At 42.6% G+C, this 16,696-nt stretch overlaps 1 protein-coding gene across 12 annotated transcripts in view; it reads left to right on the top strand.

Annotated features, from left to right (window-relative positions):
* The window catches only part of KTN1 (kinectin 1), a 123,142-nt gene that overhangs the window by 87,215 nt on the left and 19,231 nt on the right, over positions 1-16,696 (top strand). For 5 of the 12 annotated variants that reach the window (XM_043517651.1, XM_038405340.2, XM_043517656.1 and 2 more), the window contains 12 exons: positions 735-772; positions 1,553-1,643; positions 1,798-1,866; positions 5,722-5,759; positions 6,407-6,497; positions 6,590-6,667; positions 8,300-8,337; positions 9,769-9,859; positions 9,964-10,032; positions 10,456-10,493; positions 12,797-12,887; positions 14,966-15,052. In XM_043517651.1, coding sequence (XP_043373586.1) covers positions 735-772; positions 1,553-1,643; positions 1,798-1,866; positions 5,722-5,759; positions 6,407-6,497; positions 6,590-6,667; positions 8,300-8,337; positions 9,769-9,859; positions 9,964-10,032; positions 10,456-10,493; positions 12,797-12,887; positions 14,966-15,052 — 819 coding nt within the window. The remainder of the gene's footprint in view (positions 1-734; positions 773-1,552; positions 1,644-1,797; positions 1,867-5,721; positions 5,760-6,406; positions 6,498-6,589; positions 6,668-8,299; positions 8,338-9,768; positions 9,860-9,963; positions 10,033-10,455; positions 10,494-12,796; positions 12,888-14,965; positions 15,053-16,696) is intronic. The other 7 variants (XM_043517657.1, XM_038405342.2, XM_038405343.2 and 4 more) reach the window with 3 other exon arrangements.

The raw sequence follows: 16,696 nt of genomic DNA, 5'->3' as shown, positions 1-16,696 counted from the left end.
TCTAAGGTGCCACCGGTACTCCTTTTCTTTTTGGTGATATCAAATAAGTCTGTTTGTGTCAATGATTGTGTGTGTGTATAAATGTATATATTTTTTACTATATGTACTGATAAACCTACCCACTTAATTAGCAAGGTGTGACTTGCACTTGTATACAGAGTTATTGATTGCACTGGGAATGCTGTCTGTGACCTGCAAAATGGATTGGTGACCTTAAGGGCCTGAGCAAGCCAGCCAGAGGTTTTAGTCCACTGTCTTTTTGGTCTGTGTTTGGATAGTGCCTGCCTAGCCCAACTGGGTGCTGGCCCATGCCTAGGGCAGCTACACACTATGGTAATTCCCATGCCTTCGTGGTATGCCTTGACCATTGTTAAAGAAGCAGTGACTGGGCTTTATCTCGCGAGACATTGCCAGTTAATAGCTCATCTTGAACCTTTTCTTTTTGGGGAAGGTTATTCTGGAGCGTGCTGCAATAACTTGGACGAGTTTTTTGATGATGGTGAACGGTAGTCCACTAGGGACTATCATAGAAGCCATCAAACCACCATCCTATGATAAAAACTTAGGGCCACCACAAACCCAGTCCAAACTCAGACTGGCATTTTAGAGCTTGCAAAACTATGTGTCCCATTATTGATCCCTGCTCTCTCCAGGCCGTTTCCCTCCCACTGCCACCACCAGTTAGTTACTTTGAACTCTTCAGTCTCTCTAAACTAAATATTTGTTTTGCTCAGATTTCTTTCGAATCAGCGGTGGAAGAACTTCAGAAAGTGTAAGTAGCGTTATGAACCTGTTATACCTCTTCCCTAAACCTCATCCCTCTTTTCCAACTCCTCTTCACTATGTTCAGGGGTATGTTGCCTCCCCTGAACATTCCATTTTAATCACGTGCACAAAGTTTGCATGGCTGTCTGAACTCTGAGCAACACATCAAGCTAAACTAATGCTTCTGTGAATCCAGTAATAAATCTACTCTAAATAGTGTAGGGGACAGGAGTTGATCGAAGTAGGACTCGCACTTGTTTAGCTAGCCCAGGCCTTAGGGTTCTAGGCCTGTCCTTAGTCACCAGGTGCTGGACCATGAGATTATTGGCCGGTTCTCCTTTAATGTGTGTGAAAGGAGTAGATTTGTATTTCTTACTCTTAAAAGTTAAGAAAAACAAAAATACAGCGGTAAATATTTTGCTGAAGCATGTTTGCCAGAGCATGAAATGTGAAGGTAGGCAGGTGGCACACTAGAAGTACTGCTGCTGATTCAAAACAAAACTAGGGACCTACCAACAGTGCACAGAGCTAGTTATTGCAGAAGCAAGCTTGTACCACATTGCCCTTTCCCCCTCCTTCCGCTCCCCGGGGTGTGTGTATGATACCAGCTTATGTGGTTCTGAACTTGGATTGTAAGCTCCTTGGGGCAGAGACTGTTTGTTTCTGATGTACAGCACCTAGCACAGAGGGGCATGTCTGGGGCTCTTAGGGGCTACTGTGATGTTAATAATAATGAAGATCGCTTACACTAGTTCAACTTGTGATGTCTCCTCTCTTCTGTGCTAAGAATCTGTGAGAAGGATGGAAGGATAAAATCGGTGGAAGAACTCTTGGAGGCTGAAGTCCTCAAAGTTGCAAACAAGGAGAAAATGGTTCAGGTACCTATCAGAGTCGTACTGTTGCCTTTCTGTGTCTGTGCCATTTACCACCACTTATTTGTTCTTGCCTTGCATTTGCTAGTAATAAACTTGTAGAATCCATTTTGTGGTGCTGTCTCGATTGTCCAATCCTGTCTGTTTTGTCATTGGAAAGGCTTTCACACAGGAAATAGAGGCTCTGAAAGAAGAAGTAGGAAATACCCAGCTTGAGATGGAAAAACAGGTAAAATTCCTTAGAACTGGAAGTATGAGGCGGCCTTGCAATGGATGCTTTGCTTACTAGCATATCTGTTCTAGTACATCAGCTGTTTTACTGGGGCCTGTCACTGGATGAGGCCTGGTTTTATAGGGTGAAGTTTGTTGTAGGCAAGGCCCTTCATTTCAGGTTATTGTATTTAACATTTCCTGGGAATTTCAGGGTTTGTTACAAATTTTTTTTAAAAAAAAATGTGAAAATCAGTGCAAAAATTAACTTCAGTTTTCTGGGTAAATATCCAGGTTAATACTGAGGGACAGGAAAAAAACCCAATGAATAGAGAAAAGTAAGAGTACTTCTGACCCGACTCCCCGCTCCAGCAGGAGAGATGGTGGCCCAGGTTACCAAGCTGCCATTTCTTCTGCCCAGAAGATGTTGGGGTGGAGAGGGCGGCATCTCTCCTCTCTGCCTCCTTTTACCCCTTCCGTTTCTGGGTCTGCTCGGGAAGGAGAGATGGTGGATCAGTTACCTGAGCTCTCCAGGTTACCAAGCCCCAATCTCTCCTTCTGGAGCAGGGAAACGGGTCTCTGGGATTCCCCTCGGGTCCACCCAGGTTACCCGAGACTATGCCTTTCCTTCCAGAGCAGGGAGTCGGGTCTAGGGAGTTCTGGCACTTTATTTAGGATTTGAGCACTGATGTACATGTATGCACACGTGTGTGTATCTGACACAGCCTTACTTTAACAGACAGTCTCGCATTAACACTTAGACTAACTTATTTTTAGCATAAACACGTCTACCTAATGTAGTGTATTGGATTTTCTTAACATCAGTCTCTTCATGTTCCTTAGTGGTCCAAAATTCAGATGAAAATCAGTAAAAAATAGCTTTTTGTAAAACCTGGGAATTTTTTTGCTAAAATCTCTGCAAACCAAAATGAAGGTCTTGGTTATAGGGTACAAAACTATAAAGATACATTCTAATAGACATCTTCCTCAGCGACCCCATAACAGATACTCAGAGTCCTGTGCTTGCTAGTGAGAGATTTGGTGAGAACTCCTATAGCTCAAAGCTCTGCGCAGTTAGTTCCAGCAGTTACGCACCTTAGTTCAGTAGAGCCCTGGCACCCTCTAGTGCCTCCAGTGTTCTGTTCCCTTTGACTACAAACAGCGAAGGAGCTTTCTCTTACTGTCCTGCGTCAGCTGCTCTACCAGCTCAAAGCTACTGGGTCAAAACGGTTCTTGCTCAAGTTTTCCTCCTGTCAGATTCTATCCATCCCCTCTAAAGCCAGAGGGTCTGTGCTCTTGGCATTTCTGTTCTCCAGGTAAACATGCCAGCCATTCTCTTCCCTTAGCCAGTAGTTGAAAAATAAGTCTTTGCAGAGTGAGTTTTCACTCCGTCTACCAGGAGCAAAGAGGTAAAAACATGTCGGATGTCCTAGTTTATCTAGTGTCCCAAACAATGGGACTACTGTCTCTTTTTAGGATACCGTTGTTCAGGCAGTCTTCTCCATCTTGCTGTCAGGATGTTGTTTGATATTTTGCCTATACTTTATTTTTCTTGATTTCACCCCGTTGTTCCTAGTTACACCTCGATGCAGTACCCATACTATTCTCTCTTGTTGGTGCTCATCCCTTTCAAATATTTAGAGCAGTGGTTCTCAGATGTTTGTATTGGTGACCCCTTTCACACAGCAAGCCTCTGAGTGCAACCCCCCTTATAAATTAAAAACCTATATTGATAAATGCAAAGTAATGCACATTGGAAAGCATAATTCCAACTATACATATAAAATGATGGGGTCTAAATTAGCTGTTACCACTCAAGAAAGAGATCTTGGAGTCATTGTGGATAGTATTCTGAAAACATCCACTCAATGTGCAGCGGCAGTCAAAAAAGCAAACAGAATTTTGGGAATAATAAAGGGATAGAAAATAGGACAGAAAATATCATGTTGCCTCTATATAAATCCATGGTGCGCCCACATCTTGAATACTGTGTGCAGATGTGGTTGCTCCATCTCAAAAGAGATGCATTGGAATTGGAAAAGGGCAACTAAAATTATTAGGGGTGTGGAACGGCTTCCGTATGAGGAGAGATTAATCAGACTCGAACTTTTCAGCTTGGAAAAGAAACGGCTAAGGGGAGATCTGATTGAGGTCTAAAATCATGACTGGCGTAGAGAAAGTAGATAAGGAAGTGTTGTTTACTACTTCTCATAACACAAGAAGTAGGGGTCACCAAATGAAATTAATAGGCAGCAGATTTAAAACAAATAAGAGGAAGTGTTTCTTTACACAATGCGCAGTTAACCTGTGGAACTCCTTGCCAGAGGATGTTGTGAAGGCCAAGACCATAACAGGGTTAAAAAAAGAACTAGATAAATTCATGGAGGATAGGTCCATCAATTAGCCAGGATGGGCAAGAATGGTGTCCCTAGCCTCTGTTTGCCAGAAGCTGGGAATGAACAACGGGATGGATCACTTGATGATCACCTGTTCTGTTCATTCTCTCTGGGGCACCTGGCACTGGCCGTTGTTGGAAGACAGGATACTGGGCTAGATGGGCATTTGGTCTGACCCAGTATGGCCATTCTTATGTTCTTATTTTTTAAGTTACACTATTATAAATGCTGGTGGTGGAGGCTGACAGCTCATGACCCTCATGTAATAACCTAAGGGGTCACGACCCCATTTGAGAACCCCTAATTTAGAAGGTGTTCGTCAAGGTTGTACATGATTTTTCTGTCTAATCTTTTCTCCTGAAGCATTCCCTCCTGGTCTTGATTGCTCTGCTTTTTTCCCTTAATTCTCTGGTAGTGTGCCCAGAATTGAACACAATGTGCAACTGCAGTCTCATGAGTGCTATATAGGACACCCCCTCCTTGAAGTGCTGCTCCGGGAGGTGAGAGCTGTGCTCGTGCAGTGCGTTGTGGGAGACTTTGTGAAACCACCAGTGCACTATGGAGCACTAGTTTCAACAGAACACTAGTTGAACCCTTTTGGCTCGTCAGTCTACATTGGCACCAAAATGTCTGAGGACCCAATGCTGCCTAGCGCTGATGCATAGTCTGCTCTAAACATTAACTAGTTCCCCGTAAACGATTTGACGTGCCTGTGGGTATGGGCATGAGGTTTTTATAGTGGAACAAACATTACTTTGCATGATGCATTTCTCTGCTGTAGACAAGGCCTTGGAAATAATTCAAGTACTAATGCAGCACTGGAGGAGGGTACTACCTACTGGAGTTAATGGGCTTTGAGCTATTGTGATTCCTGCCAGGTCTCTTGCTAGGAGTGTGGCCCATAGACTGGTAGTCTTCTGTTTGATCTAGAAATCAAACAAAAAAATATTCCAGGTAAGCTTTTGTCTCCCTTTCATCCACCCACAAAAATTAAACACTCTATTTGGCATCCTCCTTTGAACAGAGACTTAAAGGGGCACTGGCAATCTGGAAATCCTATTTAAAAATCTCTTGTGTTCAGATCTAAATTAATAAAAGAAGATCATCTGTTTTGAACTTCACTCAGGGTGGGTAGTGAAACAAAACAGATGTCTTTGGGGTCAGTTTATACCTCTGGTTCTCATACACTGGCCCAGTGCTGGAGTGCTTCTATTTCTGACACTGCCCGGGATGTGCTAAATCATTATGAAAAGTGTGTAAATGATGATCAGTTTTGTAACTATTCCCTACATACCTGCCTTCTAGACTTAAACTACTAGGCAGTGGCCCTTTTAACAAACTCTAATGGCCTTGTTTTCCCATTCTTCCTCCCTAAACTAATTTTAATAGTTGTCTGTTTACTTACCTGTATATACTGGACTTTGGTGTGGATAGCCCAATCTTGTAGGAGTGATTTAAGTACCGAATGTTGTTTTTAGGTATCGATCACTTCACAAGTCAAGGACCTTCAGAACCTGTAAGTACTGTTGCTAACAGATGCATCTAATCTGTTCTATGGCACCCGTCTTCAAATTTTGTTTTAAGAACATTTCAACTTCTCCGATATCCATTCTGTGTGAAATGAGCAAGTGGTATTAGTGGACAAGCATCCTTGTTACGAATGCCATTGCCATAGCTGGGCTATTTGCCAACATCGCCGAGCAGGTTGTCAGGTGTTGAGTGGGCATAGAGACCTAACTACTTGACAGATTCTACATCCAAATTAGAGTTGAGAAATGCTGGCAGGGCAATGTGGGACATTTACACTGGTATCCTTTCTGTACTTATGTAGAAAAATGACTTAAATCTCCATAACTATCAATTCAGCCCCTTTCATGTAGCGAGGGGAAATACCTTGAGACAAGGAATCCCTACAATGTATATCGGTGCAGAATTTCTGTCCACTTTGATTTAATGAGCTGTAGCATTGATCAAGTGCACCTTTCAAGCTCCCTGCAAAAGTAGAGTGAAATGGAAGTGTTCTACTCCTCTTCAGCTGGCATAAACTGCAGTGGAGCCTTTGACTGCAGCCTGCTCTTGTTTGTTATGCACTCGCCGCTAAGTTCGGATGGTTTTTTTTTTTTTTTTTCAAATGGATAAAACACTTTTTTGTGCATGGTACAGGTTGAAGGGGAAAGAAGAACAGACGAAAACTATGGAGGCCTTATTGGAAGAGAAGGAGAAAGATATTGCTAAGAAAAGAGAATGGTTGCAGGTAAACTTTTTTTATTGTCCAGCAAAATGTTTGATGCAATAACTATGAATACAGAATTTACACAGACACTTAAAATCTTTTTCTATCCAAAGAGTCAACAAGATACAATTACCCACTTAACCAGTAAAGTTCAGGAGCTTGAGCAACAGAACTTGGAACAGCTACAGCAGGTATGGATTCCAGAACAGAATGGTCTGTCAACGTTTTTGGGCCTTTTGTAAAGGCATGGGCCATCCCAGTGTGCCCTTGGTAAGCCATTGTGGGTGCGCCCTGCCTTAACTTCCCTTGATTGGGGCAATAACATTGTCACTTTTGCAGGGCAAGGAGAAGCCAACACACATTAACAAAATAGCATTTCTCCTTTTACTAAGGTTACAGAACCGGAGCAAGTACAGTAAACAGTTTGTAGGTTCCTCCCCTCACCTGGGTCAGAGCTCCAAACTTAGTCTACAGAACAAAGCCTCTAGTTAAGTTAGTCTCCTAGGACCTCAGGAAAACCACCCTCACCTGCTGCAGCCTGCATGGCTTCTAGTTCTAATACACTTCCCTCTCTCTCTAGTTCAGCTTCCTATTCCTGTTAAATTGCAAGCCCTAGAGTGGGGCAGAGCCTCCTTGTTTACACCCCAGTCTGGCCCTTAAAGGGGTAGTACACTCCTTCACACTTCTGAATTGGACAAATGCTTTTTGTTTCTACCTATGGCCCATTTGAAAGGGCAGGCCCTGGTTTAACTTAGTAATTTTAAACCTATTTAGGACTTGTATACACTTTGAAAGTTAACTTGTATTAAGGTAGAGTGTGAATTTAAAGTGCAATATCTATTCTGGAATAATTCCATATGTAGACAAGCCCTTGGTTAAACCGGCGCAAAAGGCTGTGTGGACATGCTTATTTCGGTTTTCAATGGCTTGTCATGGTTTAGCTTGAGTTGATTGACAAGGCTACAGTTGCAAAAATTGAGGGGGTTTCTTACCAAGAGTGGTGGTAGCAGTAATCTGAAGCTTTTGAAGTTTGTGAACTTTATCACATTTATCTGCTTTTTGGCATCTTGAGGCTTGAATTGAAGTGGTGTGCACTTCTTAGAGCTCTGTGTGCAGACCACATGGTAATTGTAGCTAGTGCAAACTGCCTGTCTTTCAGTGTCTCGGACTGATGTGAGCGTGACGTGTATGCTCTGTCTTGTGTCTATCTCCTGGGTGCGCTTAAAGCCCTGGCCTGGAATTTGAGTGCCTCTCCCCTTTGATTTATCACAGAAGTTGTGTTTTGCTCTTTGGTCCCTGCATGGGGTACCAAAGGACTGGCAGGCAGCATGATTTCAGGGTGGGTTGCTGCTGCATCACTTAATTCTGCAGTGCTGAAAGCTGGCTCATTTTTGTGAGGGCAAGAAGTGGTGCCAAACACACATTCTCTCTCTTAAGTCAGTCCTATAGCCAGGGAGTAATTTATCCCACTGGTGGGTGGAGGTAGTAGAGGCTGGTTGTTTGATCTGTGCCAGTTAGCATCAGTTTTGTGGGGGGTGTGGGTTTTTTTGTGGGTTTTTTTTTTTTTGGTTTAAAATTTGGTGTTATGCTGTTTTGGAGCAGTATAAATGTTTAAACTCAATTGACCTAAAAACGTTTAGTCTTTTCTAGAAAAGTGACACTTCATTTTCTGTAGTTCCCTTTGTGAAGCGCTTTGAGATCTACTGATGAAAAGTGCTATATAAAAGCTAGGTATCATTATTCTGACCGATGTAAATGTTCATTGTTAAACTGAAGGTGTTTACTGTGCTGTCAGTATGGGTCTGAATGTTTCTATTTGATAGGTATCTGCTGTGTCACAAGTCCAGGATCTGGAGAGCTTGTAAGTATGCCTAGCAGCTTCTCAAGTGTCCTCTTCTGCGCTTTCTGGTCTCTGTGCTGTGATTTACCTTAAATTGAAATGTGTGCGACTTCATTCTGGGAATTTTTATATGCTTTGCTGTAATAAGCTTTAGTGCTGATGGAAGAGCGCCAGCTTCACTAAATACTAGTGCACATGCACAGAGCAAAATAAGTGGTCATAGAGGCTTCTTTCATTTAACTAGAATCTTAACACATGCCTAGTTGCTCTTATGTGTTCAGCACTCCTGGTATTCTGTTCTCTCCCCACCTACTTTGACATTAAGCATATGTTTGACGAAGTGGCCAGGGTCTATACAGCATCGAAGGGTACGTCTACACGCCCATGTCATCGAGCCTTCAAGTGCAGATTGACAGGCTTGGACTTGCACTGCTATGCTAAAATAGCTGTGTCCATGGCACTTTGAAATTGGACTTTGGGTTCTGAGATCCGCTTGCTGCTACGGGCCTGCGTAGAAGTACCCACTCAGGCAGCAACCAACTAAACAGCAAGAGATACAGATGGCTAATTTACCTCCACAAGACTCCTGAAGCACTCTACCACTTGATTCGTAAAGAAACATTGTTACATTTTCCATTGTCGTCTTGGTTTCATGCTAACCGTTAGCTTGACAACATTCTCCAACACGAAAATAGATCATGGACGCGTGTATATGGTATTTCATAAGAGAGTTGCTTTAAACGCCTTTAGATTTAGATAGCTTAGTGTGCTTCTCAGAGAGACAATTCATAGATTAGAAAACCAGAAGGGACCACTGTGAACGTCTAGTCTGCCCGCCTATAACGCAGGCCCGTATTGACGGTGATGGGGAATCCACCACAACGCTTGGTAATGTCCCACACCCAATAAAAGAGAGATGGAATCGCCTTCTCCAATCTTGAAACGTTGTCCCTGGCCATGTGCCTCAGGTGACACTCTAGCTATGTCCGTCCAAATCTGGGATTCCAGGTTGAAATCACAGAAGCCAGGTTCAATTCTTCTAGGGAGCTAGCTGGAGGGGGATTTGTAACCTTTCGCCTGTTTCTGGTTTGAATGTTATGTAGGTTGATAGTGACTAAATGAATTTGCTGTTTAGTGACGTGAAATGACTCAATGGCTTCAGGCCTGTTCTCAGTTGGCAGGTATCTGCAGTATCACAGCTGGTGCTATTTTTGGCTTTCTTGGCACAAAAGTCATAGATTGCTTGTATGTGAAGACTACTTCATGCTGTGGTGGTCCCTGCAGATTGACCTTGCTTGGCAGCACCTTATGTCATGTATATGCTGTAAATGTACAGGCTTAATTTCTTGACTGTTGTGAAGCCAGCCCACTCTAGAGCATCAAACTCTTATCCAGAGTGATACTTATTTTTTTAATCAAAGCACTTTTTCATTTCCTGAATGAATGTCGCAGATTGAAAGAGAAGGAAGAACAGGTGAAGAAGATGGAGGCTGTATTAGAAGAAAAGGGGAGAGAAATTACAAACAAAGGAAACCAGTTACAGGTGAGATGTTAATGGGCAATAAGCACCCTATGTACTAGTGTCCTGGGTGGTAAAGAGGAGTGCATGGGTGTGAAGATAATGTCATAGCTTATTTATTTATACAGGAGGCACAAGAAGAAAATGAATTGTTTAAAGTGAAAATCCAAGAATTAAAGCAAGAGACCTGTAAGCAGGTACGGCTCCCACTTTGACTTTGATAACTGACACTGATGGGGTGCATTGCTGAGAGTATGCACAGTATGCTAATCCCCATTCTTTATCAGCTGCACCAATCCTGGAACAATTAAGACATGCTAGGGGAACTTGTAACTGTTTTCCACTTGCTGGATATCTGGTCCTTCTGTACCTACTCTCCCCCTTATTTTGTGGGACTGCATCCACGCTGCAGTCTTGATTACCCTGCCACGTTGCTCCCCTGCTTCGTATTCCCTACCCTTCAGGCCACGTGTCGCAATCATCAACATTCTGGCCAAAAAAGACTGCTAATGTTGCTGCTTGATCTGGTAGGGAGTGCTGGTGAGCAAAGCAAGGCACCTCCTCAACAGCATTCCCAGCTACTGTTTATCTGTTTTAATGCATTTCTGATCTGTTTGTAGGCGTCTCTGGCTGTCCGAAGTGATGAGCTGCTGCAAGTGTAAGTATTGCTGTTAGTTGTTTTTTAATACATGTGATTCCATTATTGCACTGAAAACTTGTACCTAATACAAACCAAATGGTTTTGAAAAGCCTCAGGCATGCAAGTGAGAAATGACCGTAATAAGTTAGGTGTCTGGTAAATTGGAGCTTCGCAGATGTAACTCTGAATCGCAATCGCTACCTCAGGTGTTCTGCTAAACCCTGAATCTCGTATTCTATGTTGAGGGCACAGTGGAAGCAAGCCATTTCTTAGTGTTTAAATTTAAATACGCTCAAGGTTAATGGGCTAGCCTTTCCCTTTTAGTGGCTGAGATGAAAATTCATTTAAGGTTCCAAGCAAAGTGAATTTTTAGATCTTTGCTTCCCAGTGAATTCTTGTGCATGTCATGAAATTGCCTGGATGGCCTAAATATCATCTTGAGAAAAAGCTCAGGAATGACAGGGTATTACAAGCTAGAAGTGAAGCATCCCGAAAGAATTGTGTTAAAGGTTATGCAGTGCTTGCTTACAGTGTGTGTAATGGTCTCTTGCTTTCGTTCTCGTGCATTAAAATGTCATTTTTTTTCTCTGCTTGGTTTACAATCACTTAAATACTGCTGAATATCTCACACTGGGTTCTATGGACCCAGGCAGACATGCACCCTACTCCAGAGAGCCTGCAATCTAAAATAGACAGGAAGTAAAACATCCCTTGCGGAAGGGGAGGAAGTAGATAACTAAGGGTGAACTGTTGAAATGGTTTCTGGAAGAAATGGGTTTTGAGGAGTGATTTGAAGAAAGGAGTCTGGCAGGCAATGAGAGAGGGGTGCTGGGCCAAAGAGAGGGGCAGTCTGATTTAAGGCTTGGGAGGGAAGGGGGGAAGAAACTAAAATGAGAAGTAAAGCAAAAGCATTGGGAGCAAGAGGAGGAGTAAGAAGGAGTAGAAAGCTGGCTAGATTGTCTGGCTCAATGGGTAGTTATCAATGGCTCCATGTCTAGTTGGCAGCCGGTATCAAGTGGAGTGCCCCAAGGATCGGTCCTGGGGCTGGTTTTGTTCAATATCTTCATTAATGATCTGGAGGATGGCGTGGATTGAACCCTCAGCAAGCTTGCAGATGACACTGAACTGGGAGGAGAGGTAGATACACTGGAGGGTAGGGATAGAATACAGAGGGCCCTAGACAAATTAGAGGACTGGGCCAAAAGAAATCTGAAGAAGTTCAACAAGGACAAGTGCAGAGTCCTGCACTTAGGATGGAAGAATCCTATGCACCACTACAGACTAGGGACCGAATGGCTAGGTAGCAGTTCTGCAGAAAAGGATTTAGGGGTTACAGTGGACGAGAAGCTGGATATGAGTCAACAGTGTGCCCTTGTTGCCAAGAAGCCCAGTGGCATTTTGGGATGTATAAGTAGGGGCACTGCCAGCAGATCGAGGGACATGATCGTTCCCCTCTATTCGACGTTGGTGAGGCCTCATCTGGAGTACTGTCCAGTTTTGGGCCCCACACTACAAGAAGGATGTGAAAAAATTGGAAAACGTCCAGCGGAGGGCAACAAAAATGATTAGGGGACTGGAACACATGACTTATGAGGAGAGGCTGAGGGAACTGGGATTGTTTAGTCTGTGGAAGAGAAGAATGAGGGGGGATTTGATAGCTGCTTTCAACTACCCCAACTTTGGGGGTTGGACTAGATGACCTTCTGGGGTCCCTTCCAACCCTGATATTCTATGATACCTGAAAGGGGGTTCCAAAGAGGATGGATCTAGACTGTTCTCAGTGGTGGCAGATGACAGAACAAGGAGTAATAGTCTCAAGTTCAGTGAGGGAGGTTTAGGTTGGATATGAGGAAAAACTTTTTCACTAGGAGGGTGGTGAAGCACTGGAATGCGTTACCTAGGGAGGTGGTGGAATCTCCTACCTTAGAGGTTTTTAAGGTCAGGCTTGACAAAGCCCTGGCTGAGATGATTTTCTTGGGGATTGGTCCTGCTTTGAGCAGGGGGTTGGACTAGATGACCTCCTGAGGTCCCTTCCGACCCTGATATTCTATGATTCAGTGATTCAAAGATGTAACTGCACAATTATGCAAGATCTTTCAGATGAGGACTAGGTGTTTGAAATCGTGTTCTTGTTCAATGAGTAGTGCATGATTGTGACTCTGTGCAAGATGGGTGGATCTCTCCAAAATTGCCCTGTTTTGCATGCAGGCTGCATTAATCTGCCTTTGCTATAAGCCAAGTGGGAGAAGGAGAAAATGTCAATATTTCACTCTGAGTATCTTGCATGTGAAGATATGTGACTGACTGTTCTGCTAATTCAGTATTGCAGGGAAAGAGACGGAAATCACCAGTCTCCGAAATGAGCTAGGCTCTCTGAAAAATGCTGTTGAGCAACACAGGAAAAAGAACAATGTAAGTAAATTTTTCAAAAACTGGAAGGGTATTTCTGTGTGCACAAAACTAAACAGTACCCAATATTCTGCTGCCATGAGAACAACCCCTATTCTATAGCCCAGGGTGTGTGCTCACTTCGTTTCTCCCTTGGGAACAGCTATCCAAAGAATCCCTTAGTTTGCCAAACACTTGAGTTTTGCTATTAAATCTTTGTACATTCTCTTAACCACGGGGGAAGGTGAAATTGCTGGAGAACAAAATCTAATGGCATTCTCATAAACTTAAATTCCACATGGTTAACTGCAATGTCAAACTTAGACTCTCACTGGGGAAAATTGGGGCATGAGGGGAAGACGGTTGCCTTTATCTGATTTGTGTGTTGGACAGCACAGAAAAATAATACCTTCATGACTCAAATCTGACTTCCCCCACTTCTAAAAATGTCTAATCCCAGTTCTTACAGTGAAAGGTGATGGGCAGCAAGTGTTCCTTCTACTGCAGCTATGGCAGTGCTCTGGTTATCAGCTGATGGGTGAAACAAAGTGATGCTTGCACTCATCTCTTCTCAAGCATTAACCTACCGCACTGCTTCCACAACATGCATAGTCTGTACTGGGGTGGAGAACAGGAGTCTGGAGTCCATGCTGGAATGGGAGAAGGATGTTATGGGTGTCTTAATAGGAGAAAATGAATATATAAACATTGACAAATCCAACAGATCAAACCTATTTATAAAGCAAAACAGCATGTAAGAATCTCTAATGCACACGAGTCAAGAAAATTCTGTCTGCCTGATGCAGAGGGGATGCCTGTAATACAAGAAAATGCTAAGAGTACTTGCTAGCTTGTCTATGGTGAGCAACAACATAGGTTCAAAGCAAAACCAGAAATGATGGGGAGTTGACCAACGACCACGTGTTCTCAAAGAATAGTCAGCATGGGAAAGTAAATTGATCTCATCTCTTGTATACCTGACTCATATTCTGTGGAATGCCAGATGTATGTGCCCCCTTCACTGCACACGCAATTCCAGTTAAGGCTAATGGGAGACCACACCTTTAGGTTCACTCCACTCCACAATGTACCTGGGATGTGCTTGCTCTTCTGTAACTACATTGCCGTTGGGATATTCAGGCGAAAGAAGTAGTGATGCAGAAATGTTGAATATATGTTTTGGTTTTCAAGCTTTTTGTTTAGTAACTAAAAATGCAGCAGTCTAATCAGTAGTTTAAGGACTTGCTGTTAGTTTTGAAGGCTGGAAAAGGCAAGTTCCCAAGGAGCAGCAGTCTTTCTTCCCAAGCCAGCAACCCTTTCCAGATAATGGAGGTGCAATATTTTATCTTCAAACCGAGTTAACTAGTTACCTCAGACTCCAAACTGTGAAATATGATCTGTCTTGCGGAGAACATGTGTGACGACCTTGCTAAGAAAGAAGTAGAACAGCAAATTACTGTGTCGTTTACGGTCAGATTGGCAATGTGCTCTTCACTCTGGCAAAACTCCCAAATTAAAAGGGGTGGCTTAAAAATGAAGCTAGGGTCTCTTTAATCCCATATATTGAGGATGAGTTTTGTATAATAATGCAAATCAAGGCCCTGATCCCATGCTCGGGTGCAAGGATCTACCAGCGGGGATCCTATTGCAGGATTGGGACTTAAACTTACACTTCCATGTGTATTTAGAGTCATTCTAGATTATGCAGTTCCACATGCCTAAACTCTGTTTTGTAATCTGTGGTTTGGTGTCTGTTGTTCCTCACTTCTGAGTACTTTCCTCTTTCTTCTCACAAGTGCAGTCAAAGTGCAGGATTGTTAGCCCAGTACTAATATGCTTGTAGTACAACAACAGCTGGGGCAATTCTGAATACATGGGTGGGTGTATGTGTGGGAAATTGGTGTTTTTCTTTCTTCATTCAAACTCTTAAACATCACACTTGTTTTTGCTAGTGTACGTCATCTTATTCAGCAAAATCATCTTGCAGTAACCAGCATTTAAATGCAAATTACTGAGTGTAATGCAAAATATACCTCTGAAGTAAAAGCAGAAACAGTTTGAATATTGGATGAACTGAAATCGTTCTTTCTAAAAATGATTAGGACCTTCGGGAGAAAAACTGGAAAGCAATGGAAGCATTGGCATCAACTGAAAAATTGCTGCAGGACAAAGTGAACAAGACTGCCAAGGTTGTAATGTTAACTGGTAGAAACAATGCATTAAGCTAGAAACAAATCTGCAGCTGGTTTTTTTAATGCCAATTGAAGCATTTAACTTTTACTGCAATTTAAATAATCTGTTCTGAATGAGCTTTCATATACTTTCACCTTTGCTTCTACCTGTCGTCTTAAATTACTTTTATTTTTCTTAGTTTGTGGGCATGCTGATTTGTTTTTGTTTGCATAATTGTTAGAATCATTATCCTTGTGGTGAACTGTCAAAAGCCAGACTCTATCCCTTACGTCTGAACTGCTTTCAGTGGTCAGTGGTCTTTCTCTTTGGTGTCAGGCAGAATAAGCTTATTGCCTAATGAATAGGAACGACTGGATTATTTTAAAAAACCTCGATAAAAATCATGCCCCCCAATTTAGTGGGAAATTCATATTCCTGAAAGCATGGGAAGCTCAAACTCCCACTGAAACACATGTTCAGCATGAAATCATGGAACTGTGAATGGGTTGTTCTGAAAGGAAACTTGGACTGAAATTCCTGAAATGTCAAAATAGTAGAAATGCTGCTGCTTTAATAATAACAACAAAAGGGGTGTGTGTGCGCGCGCGCGGGGGCGGGGGGGTCAGCTAGCCAGAGGAAGGGGGAATTGGGATTGAATCTCCAAAGATGTTTCAAAAGAAAGCTGCATGTTCTTAGCTCAGCCCAGAAGTTTGAGGAATAGGCTCATGTAGCTGCTTCTTGATCCCTTTAATTGCTCTTTCTTAATCTGAAGATTTTTGATGAAACTGGCATTTGCTTCTTTTCGGTGAAGCCTGTATTGCTGAAAGCTAACATTAGATTTAACTGCGTAGCTTCACGGAGCCGTGTCTCTCCTGCCTCTCTCCAACACTGGATCCAAAATTACTGAGGCTGCAGATGTCGCTTTCAGCTGAGTGACTGTAGAGTGGGAAGCTCAGTAATGTATACGTCAAAGGGAAAAAATTGTATTAGTGAGGGGAGCTTCCCTGGAGCGCAGTCGGTACAACTTTCCTTGCTTCAAAATCAACCCAAAGCCCCTGAATAAAGAGGAGCGTGTTAACTGACTGGTAAAAAGTCCATACAAACCCATCTATTACAAATACGGTAACTAGACATTTCACAGGTGGTCCCATTTAATATTAAGGTGTCCTAAAATAATACCTGTGTGGTGTCACCGGGCTCCATATTGCCACAAATTGTAAAACACACCCAAAAAAGGCAAAGGAAACGTATAGAATCTCACCCAGCGCTAGTAGTAATTTTCCATTTCATTCAGGGTTCTGAGAGAGAGAGACACACCTGCTAAGTATAGTAAAAATAAAAATCTAGAAAAGATGACATTACTTTCTTGACCTGGTTCAAATGTGCACTAACACAGTTTCCTCTGTCTTTAATTATAAATTAGGGGTGATTTAAAAAAAAAAAGTTGATCTGAACCAATGTGGATTCTTTCTACATTCCAATTTCTAATGTTTTACTATTAAAATATCAATTTTTATTACTGATTTGAAGTGTCTACATAATCTGAGGATGCGTTTTCTCTGCACAGTGTAGTCCATGTTCTGACAGGGTGACTGAGCGATCCTATTAAAATTCAATAGGAATGCTTTAGATTGGAGCAGAATGTTATGCAAATAAAACCC

The sequence above is a fragment of the Dermochelys coriacea genome, chromosome 6, assembly GCF_009764565.3.
Source record: "Dermochelys coriacea isolate rDerCor1 chromosome 6, rDerCor1.pri.v4, whole genome shotgun sequence".
NCBI classification, from domain to species: Eukaryota; Metazoa; Chordata; order Testudines; family Dermochelyidae; genus Dermochelys; species Dermochelys coriacea.
This window is presented reverse-complemented; position numbering and strand designations above follow the sequence as displayed.